The sequence below is a fragment of the Anarrhichthys ocellatus genome, unplaced genomic scaffold (genome assembly GCF_004355925.1).
Source record: "Anarrhichthys ocellatus isolate YVR2014 unplaced genomic scaffold, GSC_Weel_1.0 scaffold6, whole genome shotgun sequence".
In the NCBI taxonomy this organism is placed as follows: domain Eukaryota; kingdom Metazoa; phylum Chordata; class Actinopteri; order Perciformes; family Anarhichadidae; genus Anarrhichthys; species Anarrhichthys ocellatus.
The window spans coordinates 11,896-33,961 of NW_022280036.1; the positions used below are offsets into that span (position 1 = coordinate 11,896).

At 42.3% G+C, this 22,066-nt stretch overlaps 1 protein-coding gene across 5 annotated transcripts in view; it reads right to left on the reverse strand.

Moving 5' to 3' along the window:
• Nucleotides 1–9,849: 9,849 nt before the first annotated feature.
• The window catches only part of LOC116382869 (ADAMTS-like protein 3), a 213,537-nt gene continuing 201,320 nt past the window's right edge, over nt 9,850–22,066 (reverse strand). For 4 of the 5 annotated variants that reach the window (XM_031846271.1, XM_031846272.1, XM_031846274.1 and 1 more), the window contains exons 25-32: nt 20,733–20,915; nt 20,452–20,577; nt 19,304–19,558; nt 17,537–17,720; nt 16,034–16,238; nt 15,841–15,944; nt 13,407–13,621; nt 9,850–12,712 (exon numbers count right to left, since the gene is read on the reverse strand). In XM_031846271.1, coding sequence (XP_031702131.1) covers nt 12,594–12,712; nt 13,407–13,621; nt 15,841–15,944; nt 16,034–16,238; nt 17,537–17,720; nt 19,304–19,558; nt 20,452–20,577; nt 20,733–20,915 — 1,391 coding nt within the window. In that variant the 3' untranslated portion in view covers nt 9,850–12,593. Of the gene's footprint in view, nt 12,717–13,406; nt 13,622–15,840; nt 15,945–16,033; nt 16,239–17,536; nt 17,721–19,303; nt 19,559–20,451; nt 20,578–20,732; nt 20,916–22,066 lie in introns of all 5 variants that reach the window. The other variant, XM_031846275.1, reaches the window with a different exon arrangement.

Consider the following 22,066-nt stretch of genomic DNA (forward strand, 5'->3'; position numbering starts at 1 on the left):
TATAGTGGGACAGAGACTGAGTGGACTGGTTATAATGGGACAGAGAGGCTGAGTGATAAAAAAAAATGAATGTTATATCCTGTCGATTAATGTTGCTGCTTAAAGAAAAAATCGTTCAATATTTGCAACAGAGACAACACTTTTACGTGTGTTATTTTGCCACACATGCAAACATGTATAATAACTAGTCGTCCCATTGCACAGACAAGAAACACTGAAATTCATAATTCAAAAACATCATTCAGTCAACACAAGAAACAACTGGACATCTGTTACAGGGCTGTGGTTGCATTTCACATCACATCAGACTATTTCTGGCCACTGAGCGTTTCTTACCCACAAGCTGCATTCATGGTCCAAAAAAATTGTCTTGTTCTGTTTAGTGTTGCTTCATATTGAGAAGTATATATAGTAGAGTAACAGTCCAACATTTTGTGAAATTTTTGTAATATTATTTTATTCTGGTAATGTGTCTGATGAAGACATCTTTCACGTTGATTGAATGTCATAAAGAAAGTTAGTGCTGCACTGACTGCTGTGATTGATGCTCATTGCTCCTCTCCTCCAGGTGGAGGCGCTGTAGGACAAACAACTAGTTTCTGAATGTTTTCATGAGAACTAATTCTAGTTCTGCTTTATATTCATAAAGCAGTGATAACATAGGTAACAGGTAAACACGTTGTTGTAGTGTAAAAAGACTGGGTCCCGCTGTGTTACTCAGGCTGCACTACAGCGTCTATTCTCAGGCGCGATCCCACTACTGAGCGGCACGGGGGCTTTGACCTGCTCCGTCTCCGACCTGGATCGGTGCACCCCTCCTTAGACGACCTGGTGGTCCCGGGCTCTCCCAGGAGCACCATATCGATACCGAACTTAGTGAGGACACCCGATTTGCATAGCCCGGTGCAAACGATCCTCCAGTGTCAGCCTCCCGGTAACTTGGATTACAGGCGCGCGCCACCGCACCCGGCGAGAGAGTTGTTCATTCAGAAAGATTTGGGCTTTTACCATTACGTCATTAGGGGGATTAAGCGGAATCTCGTGATGAAAACAAAAGCTGCAGCTGCAACGTTGAAGGCTGATTTTTACAATTGACCTAAAACCTACGCTCGCGCTCGCCTGTCCGGACGGGAACGCGCAGTTTGGGATAGAATCGATTCTGCACCAAGCTGAATCTATTTGAGGAATGAGGACGCTGATTGGCTAAATTGTATGTCACACATTTATATCTTTAATCAGCAATTGGCTAAACTGCTTCATAGACCCGCCTCTTTTGGGCAGTTTCGCCAGCGCCCCAGCCAGCTGAGACGTGCACACGCGGAGAGGACGTGCAGACAGGAGGAGAGGACGTGTAGACAGGCGGAGGGGAGAGGACGTGCAAGAAAAGCATATATTTACCGCAGATATCATATCTTACACATATTACTGGGTGATTCCGTATTTCAAAAACACAAATATTGACAATTTGTATAGTTTATTATTATTATTTATTTTATTTTATTTGTTGTGGCTCAAGGTGGGGCGGCACCCTAGCGCCCTCTATTGACCAACCGCCACTGATAAAGATCAATACTTTATCTTTAAACTCAGTGTGCTCAGTATGAGTTTATCATCCACAGTCATACAGTTGATGTTTCTCATAATGCAAGTCTTGACTGGAAGCAGAGCAACAGAGGAAGAAAAAGAGATGTGTTTAAACTCTTGGACTAGAGTCCCTGTGGTGCCGACATATGATGGGCATTTAGAGGGGACCACTGTGATGATGGCACCGTGGAAGTCTGCCTTCAAAATAAGATAATGAGAAAAATATTTTTATAAATTACAATACAAGGCCTATTTAAGAAAAAATATTAAATTATAAAACAGCTATAACTTTTTGATTCTGTTTAGGCCAGCAGAGAAGGCTTTGCAGGCCCCGACGGCCCACCACTGGGAAAGACAGAGACTTTTCTTCATCCTCCGTTTTGTGCTTCACTGAGACCTGGCTCTGTGGAACAATACCGGACTCTGCGCTCCAGCTGGCAGGCTGTTCAGAGCGGATCGCGACACGGAGCTCTCCGGGAAATCGAAGGGTGGAGGAATCTGTTTCTACTCCAACAGTGGCTGGTGCAACGATGTGACAGTGGTTCTACAGCACTGTTATCCTGATCTGGAATCTTTCATTATAAACTGTGAAGCCTTTTACTCCCCCCGTGAGTTCGCTTCATTCATTCTAGTCGGTGTTTACATGCCGCCGCAAAATACAAATCAATACTTTGACCTTTTACAAATTATTTTCAAATCTTTTTTGATTTGAAAAATTTTGTATATATACACATGATCTAATAAGAATTTATACCAATGTAGTGGTAAGTAACAAGACAGCGGACACTCGCCGAACAGATACTGTGTGGAGCGGACCAACCCAGACTCTTTAGTTATTGTCCTTGGTGACTTTAACAAAGGAAACCTAACTCCCCAAATATAGACAGTTTATCAAATACTCAACCAGAGAGGAGAACATTTTAGACCACTGTTACACCACAATCAGCGGGGCCTATCACGCCGTCCCTCGTGCTGCACTGGGACTCTGGGACTACGTGACATACTACTGTGACATGGTCCATCTGATTCCTGCATACAGGCAGAAATTAAAGCTCTGTAAACCTGTGGTGAGGAAATTCAAGCAGTGTACCAGTGAAGTTATGGAGGATCTTCGGGCATGTTTAGACTGTACAGACTGGGATGTTTTCAGGACTGCTACCAACAATTTGGATGAGTACACAGAGGCTGTGACGTCATACATCAGCTTCTGTGAGGACAGCTGTGTTCCAACAAGCACCAGGGTGAGTTACAACAATGACAAACCCTGGTTTACAGCAGAACTCAGACAGCTAAGGTTGCACAAGGAACAGGCATTTAGAGTCAAAATACAGGTTTAGCAAGGCGGGGAGAGACACTAAACAACTGTACTCTGAGAAACTGCTACACCAGCTCTCTTCTGTCTGGAAAGGTCTCAGACAGATCACCAGCCAAAAGCCCCCCACTCCATGAACGACCTATGGCAGACGAGCTGAACGAGTTCTACTGTCGTTTTGAAAGACAATGGGACAGTCCTGACTCCATCCCCCAGCCCCAGACCACCAGGTCTGGGGCTGGGGCTGGTGATGATATAGTAATGAAGGTCAAAATGGAAAGCACAGGTGGTGCTATGACTCGGTGGTAACTGAGGCGAGGTCCACTAAAGGCTGCTTAATAAGAATAAACCAAATATCAGGTGAAATAAACTGGGTTAAATACATCTCTATCAATAACAGATACCTGTTAAAAACGGACCTATGTTAGGCCTCTGCTCGAAAATTGCATACCCATACTTAAGAGAGTATATCTTTGCAACCACAAGGTCAATTTGAAGAATTTTGGTGTTATAATAAAGGGAACACTTGTGAGATTTGTTCAGATGTGTAAATATCAGTATATATGTTACTGGTTAAGAGTAAATGAAGATGGCACACAGCACAAATTGAAAAGTTTCAGGTACGCCTAAAAAAAACCCACTTACTATTTCTTTGGAATGATGCAGCTGCAGGTCTAAACCTCTCCCAAATCATAGCACAATATGTGAACAGTCTCTCTGCAAAGTTTGACGTTGATAAAGTGAAGCAGAACAAAATTAGAGAGGTTTTAGTTCAGAGTTCTGGTGAGGTCTCCAAAATGGTCATTTTGGCACCATCTATGCCATTTGAATTTTCTCATGTACCAAACTATATATTTCAGTTGTATGTCACTCACTAATGGTGTTCAATACATCCAAATACAGCAGTTTTGGCTTTATTTTGAAAACCAGAATCCTCTCTGAGTCCTCTCTGTGGGTACTTCTCAAGTCTCTTAATTGCATCCCCGTTTCCCTCACTTGCGTCCTTTACTTGCGTCTTAGTCCCTCCCACCATGGATGCATGGAAGAAACCATGCAAGGAGAGAGGAACGAGGAAATATGTTTTAAAATACATGAGACGTCCTTTCCTCAGTTGCGTCACGTGAAGCGACGTCTGTTTCTGATGACGGAGGATCATAGCTGGATCAGCTATCAGTTGGAGAGACTTTTGATAAGTTTGTGTCTGTTCACATGATCACTGTACTTAATAATAGTAACGAATAACACTAATAACTAATCATTTAGTTGGTGTTTGAGTTGTGTTTGGAGCATGTAAAACATCTTACATATTCTTGTAGCCCAGGTTCTGCTGTTTAATCTTAATTCGTGATAAGTGCATTTTTTACGACGGTATATGTTAAACTTTCTACACAGCCCCCAAAAAAGGGGGCGCTCGGGCTTAAGTGGCAAAGACACTAACTAAATCTATGGTTTAAATTCACTTATACTGCCATCTACTGGTAGAAATGGGAAAGACTTTTACAGGCTATGCTCTGCGTTCACTCAGGAACAGAATATGGTGGAAAAATAAATATCAGAGCTAACAGCAACCACTCTACACACAAATTGTCTTTGGTTAAACTATATTATGAACTGTATTGCATTAAATGCACGGATTAATCGAAAAGTTGATTCTTGCTGTGGACTTTGGCTCAGTGGTAGAGTAGGGTCAATCAGAAGATCGGCGGTTCGATCCCGACTCCGCTACTCCATGTCGATGTGTCCTTGACAAGTTGCCCCAAGTTGTGTGAATGTGTTGTGACTGTTTATTTATTTATATTCATTAACAATTTTTCTTTGATGTTACCCTGGTAGCTAGGACTGTAAATAAGAATTTCTTGCATACGCTCATTCTATTGCCTTGTATTTTGAAATGTTCTTACTTCCGTACTACCTGTCTTGCTTTGCGTCTCTCTTCAAAAGAAAAAACAAAAGAGGAATTTTCAAAAATCAAAATTGGCTTGTTATTTCACTTTGGTTCTCTCGTTTTTATAGGCCGCTGCCGGGCATATGTCTCTCCAACGTGCAACAAACTGGATGAACTTCAGCTACTGGTGGGGAGAGACAGAGACTTTTCTTCATCCTCTGTTTTGTGCTTTACTGAGACCTGGGCCCCGTTCCTCGTACGTGGCTAACTGAGTTAGCCGGATACTTTTCAGGATAAGATGATGTAGATCAAGCTTTTCGGTTCCACGAAGCAAGTTTGGCAAAATCACCATGGCAACACATCCATAAGCTTGAACCTGCTCCAGCGCAGGCTAACTGAAGGTAGCTGGATAAGCTTGCCACTCCCCCGAAAAAATGGCAGCTCCTGTCATATACGGTAGTCTAATGCGCTTGCGCATATATTGGGGGTTATACGGGAGTTCCGGAAATGCATGTAAAGTGAGACACACGGTGATCCATTAAAACCAGCTGAGCAAACTAAGAAGCCTCTATTGCATTAATGTACAGCTCCCTTCCTCAGAGATCCCACTGATGAAGGAGCGATATTAGTTAGATTAGCGTTTTTAGGGACAGAGTTCTTCCACATCGCCAAGATCCGTTATCACATCATGATGACTTCCTATATGAGCGCTATTGATTCTGCCGACAAGGAATCATTTATTTACAGACCTTCTGGAGCCATAAATTGAACACCACACGCCGCAGCCGAGCATTGACTGTCTCACAGACTGGATGCAGCCTTGCGCTTTTCTGTGAGTCGTACATTTTTGTACAGTGTCGGCGATGTGGAGAACATCGGGAAAGCCGCTGCATGCCGTGCTGTTCGTAAAGTTTATTTGGCACTTAATAAACTTATGGATGTGTTCAATACATTACCATGGCACATATTGTATTGACTCAGCATTCTGAATAATGTGTTTGTGCTTAGTGTTTACTTGCTCCCATGTCCTCTTGATGGCTGCTTTGCATACATGGGGGTTAAAACACTCATAATTATATGACAGTGTTATTAGTACACCATCCATCCATCCATCCATTTTCCTCCGCTTATCCGGGGTCGGGTCACGGTGGCAGCAGGCCAAGCAGGCTGACCCAGACTTCCCTCTCACCGGCAACATGTTCCAGCTCATTCTGTGGGATCCCGAGGCGTTCCCAGGCCAGCTGGGAGATGTACTCCCTCCAGCGTGTTGTGGGTCCTCCCCGGGGTCTCTTGCCAGTTGGACGTGCCTGGAAAACCTCCAGTGGGAGGTGCCCAGGAGGCATCCTAATTAGATGCCCGAACCACCTCAGCTGACTCCTTTCGACGCGAAGGAGTAGCGGCTCGACTCCAAGCTCCCTCCTGATGACCGAGCTCCTTACCCTACGGAGGAAGCTCATTTCGGCCGCTTGCGACCTTGTCCTTTCGGTCATGACCCAGAGTTCGTGACCATAGGTGAGGGTAGGAACGTAGACCGAGTGGTAAATTGAGAGCTTTGCCTTCCGGCTCAGCTCCCTCTTCACCAAGACGGTCCGGTGCAGCGCCTGCTTTACTGCTGCAGCCGCACCGATCCACCTGTCGATCTCCCGCTCCATCTTACCCTCACTCGTGAACAAGACCCCGAGATACTTGAACTCCTTCGCTTGAGGTAGGCACTCCGTCCCCACCTGGAGGAAGCAATCCACCAGTTTCCGGCAGAGAACCATGGCCTCAGATTTGGAGGTGCTAACTCTCATCCCCGCCGCTTCACACTCGGCTGCAAACCGCCCCAGTGAATGCTGGAGGTCACGATCCGAGAAGGCTAACAGGACCACATCATCTGCAAACAGCAGAGAGGCGATGCAGAGGACATGCTGGTTGGGTTTAGGAGTTCCTCAAAGTGCTCTTTCCACCGCCCGACAATGTCCCCCATCTGGGTTAGCAGTCCCCCCCCCCCTCCTGCTGAGAACAGCCTAGGGTAAGCCCCGCTTTCCCTTCCTGAGCCGTCGGATGGTTTGCCAGAACCTCCTTGAGGCCAACCGAAAGTCTTTCTCCATGGCCTCCCCGAACTCCTCCCATGCCCAAGTTTTAGCATTCGCGACCACCGCAGCTGCAGCCCTTCTGGCCTGCCGGTACTTGTCAGCTGCTTCAGGAGACCCCTGGGCCAACCAGGCCTTGAAGGTCTCCTTCTTCAGCTTGATGGCTTCCCTCACCTCCGGTGTCCACCACCGGGTTCTCGGGTTGCCGCCACCACAGGCACCGATGACCTTCCGGCCACAGCTCCTAGTGGCTGCGTCCACAATAAAGGCATTGAACATGGTCCATTCGGATTCCATGTCCCCAACCTCCCTCGGTATGTGTGAGAAGTTCTTCCGGAGGTGGGAGTTAAAGACCTCCCGGACAGGGTCCTCCGCCAGACGTTCCCAGTTCACCCTCACTACACGTTTGAGCTTGCCGGGTCTTTCCAACCGGTTCCCCCGCCATCTGATCCAGCTCACCACCAGGTGGTGATCAGTTGACAGCTCTGCTCCTCTCTTCACCCAAGTGTCCAAGACATACGGCCGCAAATCAAATGATACGATTGCAAAGTCGATCATTGATCTCCGGCCTAAGGTGTTCTGGTACCAGGTACACTTATGAGCCACCTTATGTTCGAACATGGTGTTCGTTATGGCCAAACCGTGGCAAGCACAGAAGTCCGATAACGAGACACCATTCGGGTTCAGATCGGGCAAGCCGGCCCTCCCAATCACCCCCCGCCAGGTTTCTCCGTCATTGCCCACGTGAGCGTTGAAGTCCCCCAGAAGAACTATGGAGTCGGTAGGCGGCGCCCTTTCTAGGACCCCTCCCACCGACTCCATGAAGGCCGGATACTCCGAACTGCTGTTTGGTGCATAAGCACAAACCACAGTCAGAGCCTTGCTCTCTGCAACCCATAGGCGCATGGAGGCGACCCTCTCGTTCTCCGGGGAGAACTCCAACACAGCGGCGCTCAGCCGGGGGCTCGTGAGTATCTCCACTCCCGCCCGGCGCCTCTCACCCTGGGCAACTCCGGAAAAGGACTAAGTCCAACCCCTCTCCAGGAGCTTGGTTCCAGAGCCAGCGCTGTGTGTGGAGGTGAGTCCAACTATATCTAGCTGGTATCGCTCCAACTCCTGCACCAGCTCTGGCTCTTTCCCCGCTAGCGAGGTGACGTTCCACGTCCCTAGAGCTAGTCTATGCTGCCAGCGATCGGCTTGCCCAGGCCTCCCGCCTGACCCGCCGGTCTGCATTGCACCCGACCCCGATGCTTGTCCCTGCGGGTGGTGGGTCCACAGGGTGGCTGCTCCATGCTGTTTCTTCGGGCTGAGCCTGACCGGGCCCCATGGGCGAAGGCCCGGCCACCAGACGCTCGCCGACGAGCTCCCCTCCTGGGTCTGGCTCCGGGAGGGTGCCCCGGTTTCCCTGGTCCGGGCGAGGTGGCTGAAGTCCGTGGGCTGCTTATCATTAGGGTGTTTTGAACCGCTCTTAGTCTGGGCTCTCCCGAGACCTGCCTTGGGAGACCCTACCAGGGGCTAATGCCCCGGAGAACATAGCTCCCAGGATCACTGAGCCACTCAAACTCCTCCACCACGATAAGGTGGCGATTCGCGGAGGAGGTACACCAGCATATCATTATTGTAGAAAATGATTAAGGTGGACTCATGATAAGAATAGAGAGAATCACACACTATTTCTTTTCACTGCTTCAATTGATTGAATTTCTGATTATGAATAATACACACATACATACTGATCCGCCCATACACAGATTCACACACACATATTCAAACTCCTAGTTCTATTTGGTAATCTACACATATATAGTAGGCTACATGATACATAAGGGCATACAGTACATATATCCTCATATTAATTCGTATCAATTAGATACTCTTTGGGCTTGTTTTTATCTACTTATTCTGAAAGAGTTGAGATCATTATTTTCGCTATATCTCATTCGATGATGCATTCCATAAAGCCTACTGCCAGCAGGCACATTTAACGACATATAATATGATTGATTGGGGTGATGAGGCACTTAAAATTAGCCGATACATTTCCCCAACACTTACCCATTTAACTTGTCTGCGATATTTTGCCATGCTTCTTGTCTAGCCCTCGCAGCGGTGGCAGTGTTAGATTTTGCCGTGATTATGGTCTTGAATTCCTCATATGCATTCATGATCATCTCCTGCTCGTCAGCGGAGTAAAAAGAGGCTCTTTCTTTGAGTTTATTTGCCATTGTACTGTTAGAAAATCATGGTTTCGGTGATCGACGCTTCTCCCTTTTGAAGTAGGACGGGCACGCGCTATTATCCTGATCCTGATCGTCTGGTTCGAATTAACGAGACTGTTTGAGAGCGGATCAGCCTTGGAGAAACCGACATAGCCTGACATCAATCATCGGGTTAATTTCAGCTGGCTAATAGGACATTTGATCGACTTAGCTGAACCATGTTTGAGGAACGGGGCCCTGGCTCTGTGGAACGATACCGGACTCTGCAAAACAAAAACGGAAAAATACTGTGCTTTTTAGTTTAAAATGGAAAACGAAAAAAAAACATGGTATTTCTGTATTTTCTTTTTTTTTCTCGATTAAACGATAAAACAAACTATCAAAACGTGCATGGACCGAAATAAATTCTGACTCACGTAATCTTCTCCTATTACTCGGCCTCTTGCCCCGTCTCTCGTGTGTAAATCTCACTGGAGTCGGGAAACTTATCCGAATACCGATATTTGATTAGCTGAGTAGCATCACGGAATGTAAATTACAATGTTGGTCTGTGTGGTTCCTGGACCGCTGAATGAGTGCCGTAAAGGCTAGAAAAGCGGCGCCATCTTGCTTGTGTAATTTCAATATTGGGTGATGATCTCTTTGTTGTACTAGCACAAACTAATGCTCAACAAAATCATATACATCCTCCTTTCAAATAAGGATTTTTTCAGGAAACCCTTATCATTTACCTTTAGAGCTGGATCAAGCATGCAGACAAAGACTAGGTCCATATTTATAAAGTGATCACACTGTCTTTATTCCTTTGCTATGTTATCTAAAGCACTTAAATAATTTGTTGTACTACATTATATTCCCTCAGTACAGCTGCAAGTCCACAAACAGTATAATGTTACCACATCAGATACACTGTATAGCCATCAGTAGCCTGGGGGAACAATGACAAATGCATGTTGGCGTGTGGAATTTCACAAATGAGATATAAAACATCAGAGATATCACTTTATACACATGCAAATAAAACCAGGTGAATGGCAGCAAACATACCACCGAATCAACATATACTCGTGCTTTATGCTCTAAGATCTTCAACAGGAGTTAAAAAGACACCTTTTAACCATCAATAAGTAAGAAAATAAAAGTCGCACACAATCTACATACACTCAATATAAGATATTGCACTGAGAACACAGTATATACAAGACATTTTACAATGCAGCACATTGGTATGATAAGCGAATAGACCCGTCAGTCAAAATCAGTGTTGTGGTAGTGACTGTAGAGTCCTCTGTTCTTCACATGTAATATCAAAATTATTTTACAAAAGCTTCGGTATTGTCATGGTTTAGAATAGTGTCGTTGATGGATATGTAAATATGAATTCATGTTCTCAAAACTGAAGCTCCATATATAATAAAGGAGTTATAAAAACTGAATTAGTAGTTCATTACCGTGGTCTTCTGAGAGGAATGGGCAGCTTGTTTCTTCACTGCTAAAACTAGTTTGGGTTCTCGTGAAGTCTTTTGTTGTGAGCAGCTGCTCTTTTCTCATCAGTGAATTTTGACTACAATCACAAACCAGCACCTTCACACAAGTGAATGGTCTGTCAGGATTTTGATCCCAAATTGTGTTTTTATATTTGACCTGACATTGATATCGTAAATTAAGCAACCCTAGGAATTATGTTTATACATGATTCTGCAGTACATGATTTGTGCCACTTCAGTGCCAATGCAAGAAGCATTCTATCCTTTAATGTAGCAAAGTAAGGTTGTGGAGGCTAGAGGGGTGGATTGGTGTGCAGCACATCTAACTTTCCTGCAGAGGATTGAAGATTGTGACCCTAACCCATACCAACAGGTTACCCCTTTTCTTACCATCCTCGTCTAGATGGCCAATCCCACCTTGGTACACCTTTCTATCTCCTTGATCAGCCTTGCATCTTTGAGTCTTGGACTCTCTTTCTGGTCCTGGCTTTTAATCCCTTGACCACACCACTCTGCCCAAACTCCAACTGTGGCGGCTAGGATGCCCCACCACAGTCAGGTTTGCCTTAGATGTCCCAGTGTCTACTGGATTCTTTTTCTTCCACACGGAAGTCTTGAGTGACGTGTGCTGACCTGTGCCTTAGCGCCATCTTTCAGGCTGCCTAGTCGATGGAGACTCTTTACCTAACCCGAAACCTCACGTAACCATGATCTTTACTAAACCTTTCTCAGAGTGGCCTATCCTTTAACCATTGCTTTAACCATGGTTAAAGGATAGGCTTTAACAATTATCCTTTAACCATTGCTTATTTTCCATAACCATCATCTTTTTTCCATCCATAGCCATCACGTAATTGATAAACACAGATATAGAAATAGATCCTTACGTTCAGTGTTGGCACTGAACGTAATCCAGGGTTTTGCTGAATCGTCCAGTATCAACATTCCATCTGGTGATAAGGTTTGTTTAACAGATGTGAGGTTTTGAAGACCGACACGACATTCTGAGCTACTGAACTCTCCAATAGTGGGTTCTGTGGTGATGTTTTTGGGTCAATATCTTTAAATTGGAAATTTTTCAAGAATTCAGTGTGTCTACCAAACATTTAAACTTATCAGGATGGAAAAGCCTTTGAAACAGCATCAGAAGACACTAAAACACATGGGACACTGGAACCTACAGAAAGGATCTTGAGGTTTAGCAGCTCTTTAAAGCAAGGTGACATACTGTACCGCATTAATGGTACGGAAAGTCAGGAATATATTAAATGGTAGTTTTGATTAAATACTATTTGGGTCTTATTGTGCAGTTTTCGTCATTGATATCATGATAACCAATATCCAATAATATTATTCAATCCTTATGGGTGCAGTCACTTTCAGTTTTTACCTCCACGTAAAGTGGTTTGGACAGTACTCCCTGTTTACAAGCTCTCTTTGTTGTAATAAACCGGAATTATGTTTTAATATTTTATATGACAAATTTTATAAAAACAAAAAACAACAATTTCACAAATAAATAAATAAAATATGTGTGTGTATGACTGCATACAATTTAAGCTCTTTTCATGAAGCTGATGAATTGATGAACCTCAATTATATCAGCAGTGGCATAAAGGACAATACTGTCAAACCAATACCTCAGTCTAAGGGTTGTTTACAGGGGCAGTGGTACATGTACTGTACAACAAATGTGGTTGGGCCACCAAAAAATAATATAATCAATGAATGTCACTTTAAACTAAATGTTCAGTTTTTGCAGGAGAGTCCAAAAACTCCATTTGATCCACATGGGGAACACTTGTCCTTATATTAGGAGGTTGGGTCCAAATTCAGAAAAATAAAGCCCCTTCATATTTCCAAGCTGTTTAGGTTCCTTTAAAGAAATGAACACAATGGACTGAATCTTGTCCAGTTTAAATATGTGCAGTTCTTTCATAGATGATGTCTTTTCAGTATTTGCACAGTCATTCGTCTCATGTAGACCATCTGTTTTACAAAATGTAGTGTATCTATGACTGCTCACTGCCACTAAGTGGAGTCTGGATCTTGTGAACAGGACCCACAGCATCTCTGTTGGTACATATCCAGGTAACACAGCTTCAGTCTCTTCACCACACTGCAGTACTGGGTGGTGTCCTTGCATTCACCTGCATGTGAACAAAACACTCGATATAATCACCAAAGAAAAAATATTTTACAGGTCCCAGAATTCCCTTGAAAGACACTGATGTAACTGTATTTTCTTAGAAATGTCCCTGGGATGGACTACTGTGTAATTTGGTAATAATTAAAGGCAGGAACAGAATTATGGGTAAGTACTGTACTTACTGTATATTATATTCATATAATATACTGGAAATTGGAACATCATTTCATGTGTATTATCTCTATACTTCACATTTCTTTAGCTATTATGGCATATAGCATATATAGCATCTTAGTTACGGGACCCAAGGCAGTTGCTTACCTTGCCTGATAGTCTACCCTCATTATTTGGTAAACAGACAGATCTATTAGAACACTTCCAATGAATAGATTATAATGAATTGCTAGTGTAACATTGATTTTTTTTTTGTCACTGCACATCAGTGTAGTTGTAAATTACAATGAAGCATGCATTTTCCAATAATAACATATTTACTTGGGATTAAATGGATTTCAGTCATTCATTCAAGGAAATAATATGCTCAGAAACTGTACACTGTTTAACTGGTTAACACTAATATAATTCAAATAAAACAGTTTCTTGATTACAAAATGTAATTTTCCTTGTGGTGTCTCACATACACACACACACACACACACACACACACACACACACACACACACACAGAGACTTACTTCCACAGCTGGTGGTGTTGCAGTGCTGCCAGGTGGGGGGCTGCTGGAGCCAGGCACAGTGCTGGTTGGCCAGAGTCCTGCCACTCCTGCGGTGTACACAGTCCACCCTGCGAGACTGAAAGCCACTCCCACAGACTACAGTGCATGCCCGCCACGCACCGGGACGCCATTGGACATTACACAGGTCAGAGGAACAGTTGCGTACAGACGCAGGCCTGGAAGACAGAAGTTTTAGTTTTAGTGCTACACAGTCATTACTTTTGAACTCATTGCACTTTTGCACTCCACTTTTCATAGATCTCCTGGAGCTGTTTCACAAAGCAGGTTTAATGTGTTCTCTGGAGAACCATGCAGGGTAAAACCTGGAACCCCATTACGAGTTTCAAGCAAATTTAACAATTAGTTTTTCTATAATTAGGGAGACATATTGTTGTTTATTAAAGGAACCACTCAACATTTTGGGAAATACCTTTATATTTTTTTCCCCCATAAATTAGATGAGGTGAGCAGAGCTGGAGTCAGTTAGTTGGAGTTAGCCTAGCTTAGAATAAAGACTTGAAGCAAGGGGGAAATGGGTCGATCCAAAGTTCAAAAATAAACCCTGTAAACACCCTTAAAACTCACTCATTAGCCTGCTGTGTCTTGTTTGTTTAACGCATAAAAAAACATAAATGTTCAATGACAATCACTGAAAAACTGATTCTACAAGGAATTATGTGTCGGAAAATCTTTTTTTACGAAACAGTTCATCCATCTGTAATGCGGCTGTGGGTTTTGTCCCCCATTATTATCAGATGAAGGCTGTAGCAGAACAGAAATGCACAGAATAGCCCTTTTCCAACCTGGCAGGAAAAGAAGGTGGGGCAAGAGAGGCTATAAATGAGACACACCTGTGAGCTGGGAAAAGGAAAAAAACAATCAACTAACCAAAGCTGCATGGAGGAGAACCAAGAGAGGAGTGAGAGTTTTAATGGAGTTACCGAAAGTATAATTCAGTTTCTGGACCATTTAAGCTTAAAATAAGAAAATGTTGAAGAAGACTAAACTAAATCGGAGCAGCAAGGATCCATGAACCAACTGAATACACAGAGCTTTCTTGGAGGACCAGGCCTTACTGAAGGTGTGCTGATCCCGGGAGCAGGTGGTGGAACAAGGAATCGTGTTTTGCTACAGCTTGGACCAGTTTGGGGCCTCCTTAACTTTGGGGATTCATCAAGATAAGTCCCTTTAACATGAAACTCTGCAGGCTTCTCCTTCTTATTCTCCCAGCACACTTACACACCCTCAAATAAACTGAACTGAAATAAACTGAACTGAATTGAACTGAACGGAACTGAAATGAACTGCCATATATTCCCTTAGCTTGGAACGGAACTAGAACCCCCCCAACCCAACACACTCGCACACGCATGCCACTCACACCTTATCACTTACCCATAAACTATTGACCTTTACCTAGAGTCCTCATACATTTTTGTTATTAAATGGACATTTGATTTCTATATTTGGACTCGGTCATGTGGTGTATTTGATTTAATGAACCTTTGGGTGTATAATTCTGTATTTAGAAAGAAATTATCTGTTTTGATTTGATTTATGATTGTTGAGTAAAATATAATTGACTTAAATGAAATTGGTTGATTTTTGCTTACTTTGCATTTTGTAGCCGGGTTTGCAGGCTAGTCGGGTTAGTTCTCTCTCCAACTGTTCGCAGTGATATTTGTTTATTAAATTGACAGGGTGGAATTTTATTATTCTCCCGTCTGGAGCCCAACGTGTATTTTGAAGAGTTGTGAGAGAAACCTACGCTACAAGGCTATACTGTCTATGAATAAATACTGGCCGTGAATAAATGGAATTTGTACGTTGAAATAGTTTTTCAACGTACAAATTCCATAAATATTCATTAACAAAATGTGAATCGAAAATGTAAATCGAACCTCTAATTTATAAAATCTAGAGGTGTTGCTGGACATACTTGTGAACTTGGATCAGTCTTTATGCTAAGCTAGGCTAACCACATCCTGACTCCAGCTCAATACCTAACACACAGACAGGATATTGATATAAATTGTCTCATCTCACTCTTGAAAAGAAACCAATTTAGTCAGTGCGCTTAAAAGAAACCATACTCAACAGGAATCCTGGCAGGAATTGAATTCTTTGTAAACAGAAAATCTCATGCTAATCTTATTAAAACAATGCTCATCACTTTATTAGGTACACCTATATAATCTAATGCAATCCATTGGATTGCATTAGATTACAAAAATTTATAATCCCCAGTTTTTGTTACAACTTTGCGAGAGGTGTTCTATTCTAGTCGTGTGAGAATGCTGATCTGATAGTAATATAGTCATTAGTCTTATTGGTCTATTAATAATAATAATAATAATAATAGGCCTTTTCGTTGTGTTTGAACATGTGTGTATACCTGTCTCTGAGATCACAGTCTGTGTACGAGGAGCCATTGGCATGTTGGCAGATGACAGATCTCTTCTGTATAGTGGCAGTGGGGCCCAGACACCTCCCTGAACACTGAAATTGAGAAACATAGAATTGACACGTAACACTACATTTTCTACATTGTGTAACATACACACATAATTCTGTGTTGGAGTGCATACCTTTCCCCACGCACTGGTTACCCAGGTTGGACAGTTATTGGCGGTGCACTGCTCGGAGTCTGTGGGCCGGCTCGTCCTCTCACAGGCGGCTGCTGTCAGAGTCCTCACAGCACCTCTGGCATCCAACTGCTGACAGGAGACCTGCCTCCTCTTCCAGCCACCTCCACATGAGGCTGAACACTTCGACCACTCTGATACCAACCATCTGAAATGATGACAAGAAAAGAAATACACATAACAGAACTATCTCTTCTCTCTCTCTTTCTCTGTTGCTCTCAATTCAATACAATTAAATTCAATGTGGCTTTACAATTATATTAATATGAACATTAACATAAAGATAAGCTTGTTATGTAGTTAATACATACATATTTGAATTTGACAAAATCAGTGTTCCTTGTTTCACTGTTGCGCATCTCTGTCTCAGCCTCACCTGTCCAACAGTGACCACACACTCACCCATGGTTTTTTGCGTGTACCTATTTGGGTTTCTAGTTTGTGGTCACAGAGCCTGTACTTGGTAAGGATCTGTCTCCACTTTCTATCTCTGACAATTCATCATCTCTTTTTAGGGCCAGATAACATTCTAGTCTACCTTTGCTTTTAGTTTCTTCATCCCAATGTTCTAAATAGCTCTTTGCATTGTGTTATTTGTTTTACTCTGATTGGTGTTTGGATAGCAGTGTAGTTGTGAGGCTGGTCGGAGTATGTCTGAGAGGGGGCGGTTAGCCTCAGCACTGGGCTCAGCTCTTAGGTTTGGAGGGCTTTGGAGTGGGGTCTGGATTTAAAGTGTTTAAAAAAATGGAGCGCTCTCTTTTGAATGTAAACTATCAGTGGGTATGTGCCTAAATCTGCTCGAAATGCATTTGTTGGTATGTGGTGACTGGGTGGACCCCATACTTCACTCTTCTTCAAAATAAGGAGACTCGACTGGAGGTATATAAATAGCACAGAAATATATATATTCCTATCAGTTATGCCAACAGTTTGATCTAACCTTCACCAAATGTGTGATTTATCCTTTCTTAATGGTGAGATCTGACAGAAAAATTCTCCTTCATCTTTCTATAATTAAGTATGTTATTTCAAGATAAACAATTACAGTGAAAGTTTTTTTACTTAAAATGAGAGAAGAATATTTATTATTAGTTATGAATTATTTATAATTCATCCAGATCAATTTGAAATCTGACAATAAATATTGTTGCGATATTATTCAACTGAACTTTCTTGATGACTGATTTGACAGTCAGTTGTTGACTACCTACAGACACTGATACAACTGCTAGGCTACTTCAATATATATGGAACTAAATCATAGCGAAAATGACATATTATTGTGATGTTCTGGAACTTTGCATGAGGAACTTCTCTCTAACTGGACCTCGTTGAATATTAATTGAAACCCTGCCATACTCCCTGTGCAGGAGCTGGCTTTGTGTCGTACCTAATTTAATGACGTGCTTTCAGAAATGACATCATGATGTCTATATGTTAGAGTACCTGGGAGGGCAGTCCTGTCTGTTGCAGGTGACTGGGGAAGTGATGGGTATTGGTATGTGCTGACACATGGTGGGCTGAACAACCTTCCCATCCAGACTGACACAGTGAATCCTCCGCAGCCAAGTTCCTCTATTCCCACAAGAAGCACTGCATGTGGACCATTCTCCAAAATGCCAGCTTAACTCTGTGGACCCAAATGTACAGCACAATCCATAGCATAAAGGAAACGATACTGGAAAGAAGATTTCTGAACACCATGAGAGCCAAACAGCTTTAGTCACCATCCAACTGCCTGAGGCAAAGTCCAGACAGCTGATGGAGGCACTATAATTATATGATGTACGAAGTTACTCTGTGGAAGGCTTAACACAACATACTGATGGGAACCAATTGATTTTCTGTCCATTTATTCGTCCCTCTGCCAATTTGTCCATCCACAGGGCAGATTGTTTTTTACCTGTCTGAAATGGACTTTGATAAAGCTTTGGGTAGTGTTGTGTGTAGAGCTGCATCCGATGATTTATTAATTATAAACTGGGGTATTTGCATGAGATATTTACTTGGAAATTTAAAAAATTTAAAAAAAGAAATGTTAATGAAGCAGTGAATAGGATTTAGTGGCATCTAGTGGTGAGTTTCAGATTAAATCCAACTGAATACCCTCCGCTCACCACTACATTTCCAAGCGTGTCGGAAAACTATGGAGACCTTCAGGTTACGTAAAATATGTGAAAGGAAGCACTACCTTCTCTATATAAATAAGACTGGCACTTGACATGGGGGTGTCCTGGGGTTAAACCCTGTTGGGTGCAGGTTGCAAGCATTTTTTCAGATGTTTTAGGGTTTAATATACCTCTAAAATAATACTGTCAAAAGATGATCATTCATTCATTACAAATGGTGATCAGAAGAAAATTATATTTTGTGGATTTGACTATGTCAATTTATTTAATTTGCAGCAATGAACCTCATATTATAATATTCTCTCAGTAGAGGTATCCATTTCTAGATCACATGGAGTCTCAGCTTATTTTGGTTGAACTGTCAGTGTATTTGTTTTTGAATTTCTCACTGCAGTCAATCAGATTATTGAACGATTGAGAAATGACAATGTTTTAGGGTCAGTAGTTTGCTCTACTGTCTTCCACAAATCTGTTCCGATTGTGTTATTGAGTTGTTTTATTATATACACATGCAGTCTGAGAACCCATCACTGGTTTGACGATGGACGAGCCTCTCGGGGTAAGGGGCTAAATTTCTGGGGTTCCGGTGCTGCCACGATTTCCTTTACTCAAGTCCGATTTTGTTTTTTTTTTACTTGAGATCCGAGACTGGAGTCTGTGCAATCATACTTTTCTCTTGATCAATAATGTTTTTTGAATAACAGTGTCATATCATTAAGCAGAAGTCTTCTGTTTGGCACTGTTTTCTATTTTCTTTCAGGCCTCATATCTATTGATCCAGCCTCAGGATACTACATCAGTCAAGTCATTGTTTTACTGTGGACTTGAGAAAACAAATTGTCTAACAGCTATTACCTCACCCTGCCCTTTCCAAGCGTGTCAGAGAACTGTTCTGGCCTTCAGGTAGTGATATGTATCTTTAAGATTCTATTAGGAGATATCTATTAGGAAATATCAATATGTTTTCATGACTAAATAACTGCTTTTAAAAACAAAAAATCAGAACAGGATAAGAATGTATTTATATTTCAAAAATAATATATATATACACACACTTCCCACATGCAATCAACTTTATGCTCACCTTCAATGTGAGCGTATATCCAGGCAGACAGCATTTGTCTGGTACTGTTGATAAGGGTCTGGCATCGGTACCGGCCTGAGAACTTAACCTGGAGTGTATTGACCTCAAGGACACGACCTCCCACCAGCATCCTGTACTGTAGACCTTGACCCGGACCAGGACCTTGGGTCTGTTCTGGAATTGAAACCTCCTTTAGGGTCATGTTGTTGTAGTCCCACAGCACTGGAAGTTTGTGGTCAGCGAGCACTGGACACCCTTTTGAAAGACCCAAGCAGACTGAATGTAAATATGAACCGTTGAAAATACTGTATTTCAAGAGGAATTCTGTTTACAGGTGAAAGAGATTACTACTGCATTTAAGTGGATGTCACTTAAGGCAACGTAGGTTTGGGCTCAACACTACAAGTTTGAAAAAGAAAACAATCTGGGGATGTGGAGTTAGAAAGAAGTGAGCTTACTAGCCTACATTAGCCCCTACTATGACACAGACAAAAACTGTTGGTGGTTGCATTGTGGGAAATTGAGGCATCATCACAAAGAGGAATATTGTGTAGAGTAAAAAAAGACAATATCTCTGTAGCATTGATTTTGATAGTTTTTTTTTAACTGTCCTGTTACTGTAGTGCATTGCTAAATTGGTGGATGTGAGAGTATTGATGGAAAAGAACTAACAAAATTTGACATTAGTTGGTAATCTTTCCTTGAATTAAATATCTCAAATCAAAATATCTATAAACAATAAAAACAGGATGAAAGCAATAATGTAGCTCAATGACATACAAGTAAATACAAATTTGATTTAGGCAGTGGAGAGATGTAAATATTTTGTAATCAGTTTTAGTCATTATAGAAACAAAACTTCAAACATTTAAACACAGCTGAATACACATTTCCACTGTGCCACTTTGTTAGTCTGCACCTGGTCTTCTCCCAAGGTTACAAGGTTATTTTATTTGAGTTGTACAACAGGGTTATAGAAAAAAAAAAAATACCGAAGTTATAATCGTAACTCTCGTGTTATGTACGCAGGGTTTGGAGGTATTTGTCTCTGATTATCTGGCTTCATAGAATTAAAATGGAAGTGAATGTATTGAGTTTGTCTGCTATTGTTTGAACATGAGGATGTGCAGGATGTCTTGTTGGAGTACCTATACGTAGAATGTCTCCAGGCTTGACAAAGACACTCGTTCCACGGTGTGACGCCATGAGGACCCTTCTTCTGTTCAGCTCTTGTGAGACTGGAACTACCCTGCTTCCCCCAGCAGGGTATTGACCTGAATACACACAAACACACACATTCACATGAAGAAGTGCACACACTCAAAGAGTTATTCCAGATAAAAACTATGATCAAAATGAACAGCTTTTCCTTATCTTAGTATGTGTGTTGATATTTGATAAAACCTTTTGTACTTGTGTGTGAACCCACCAGAGACCTGCAGGACAGTAGAAGCAGTGGACTTTCCGATGGCGCTAGTGGCGGTGCATGAGTAGTGGCCTTGGTTGTGCAGAGAAACATTTCTGATCCACAGTGAGCCAGAGGGTAGTGAAACAGCAGTGGCCCCTAATGGTCCATTCTTTTTGTTCCAAGTCACTGTGGGCGGAGGAACACCTGACAGACAAAGAACGCAGAGGGACCAATAAAAAGTATGGGTAACAACTTTATATTACAGGCCCTTATTACAGTGTATTTATTTTGCTTAGGGTATCAATAAAATACTTACTGGATTACCTAGACAAGTACAGTATGTAAGTTCAAGATTTCTATAGATATAGTTTGACCTTCTAAGTGTGTATAATGAAAGTCAATTCATCACATACCTAATGCAGAAGGAGGTACAGGCTAAGCCAGCCCCCCTTTCAAATCGGCTATATGTACCCCTGAATGCATATTTGATACCTCAGTGTTCTTTTCTTTCATCACTGTACGTACCCAGTAAGTATTTCATTGATACCCTGTATGCACAGAATATTTCCACCGTAATGTATGAACTGTGGAAACGGCTACTGAAGTGGGACAAACATCTTAACAGTCAAGGTTGAGGCAAAGCTTCACCATCATCTGTAATGTCAGACGCTGCCGAAAGCTCCTATTGTAAGGACACATTCACACCAACCTTGTTTAGGCCGGTTTAACTGAAAGAAAAGTACTAATATGCCCTACGCAGATGGAAATGATAAATGGTAAACTGACTTGTACTTTTCTAGTCTTCCAACTACTCAAAGCACTTTAATGCACATGTCATTCACCCATTCACGGGCTACCATGCAAGGTGCCACCTGAATTAAACATTCATACCCATTCACTTGGGGTTAAGCATCTTGCATATTGTAAAAACAAATGCTTGGAAATGTTTTTTATTCACGAATAATTTTTACGAATAACGTGGTTTTGAGTCATTATTTTGAGCCTCACCAATCCAACTTCTTTGCAGATGTATAACCTTGCCTTGCAATTTTGCAAGCGGTCACTACCTGACTTAATTAATGAGTGATACCACTACATCTGATTTCATTGCTGCAGAAATTGTAACACAGAAAGTGGAGCAGTTCGATCCCTGCTCATCCTGTCCACAAAGTCAAGATACAGAACCCCATAATAATGGGCCAGCACCTTAAGGGTAGCTTGCTGTCATCGCCATGAGTAGGTCAATGAGAAGCCCATTTTAAAGTACAAAAAAAGCGCTAAATAAATGCAGTCCAATCACGTCTATCAAGTGAGAAAATATACTTTTTCCTCATTTGGGTGAACTGGCCCTTTTA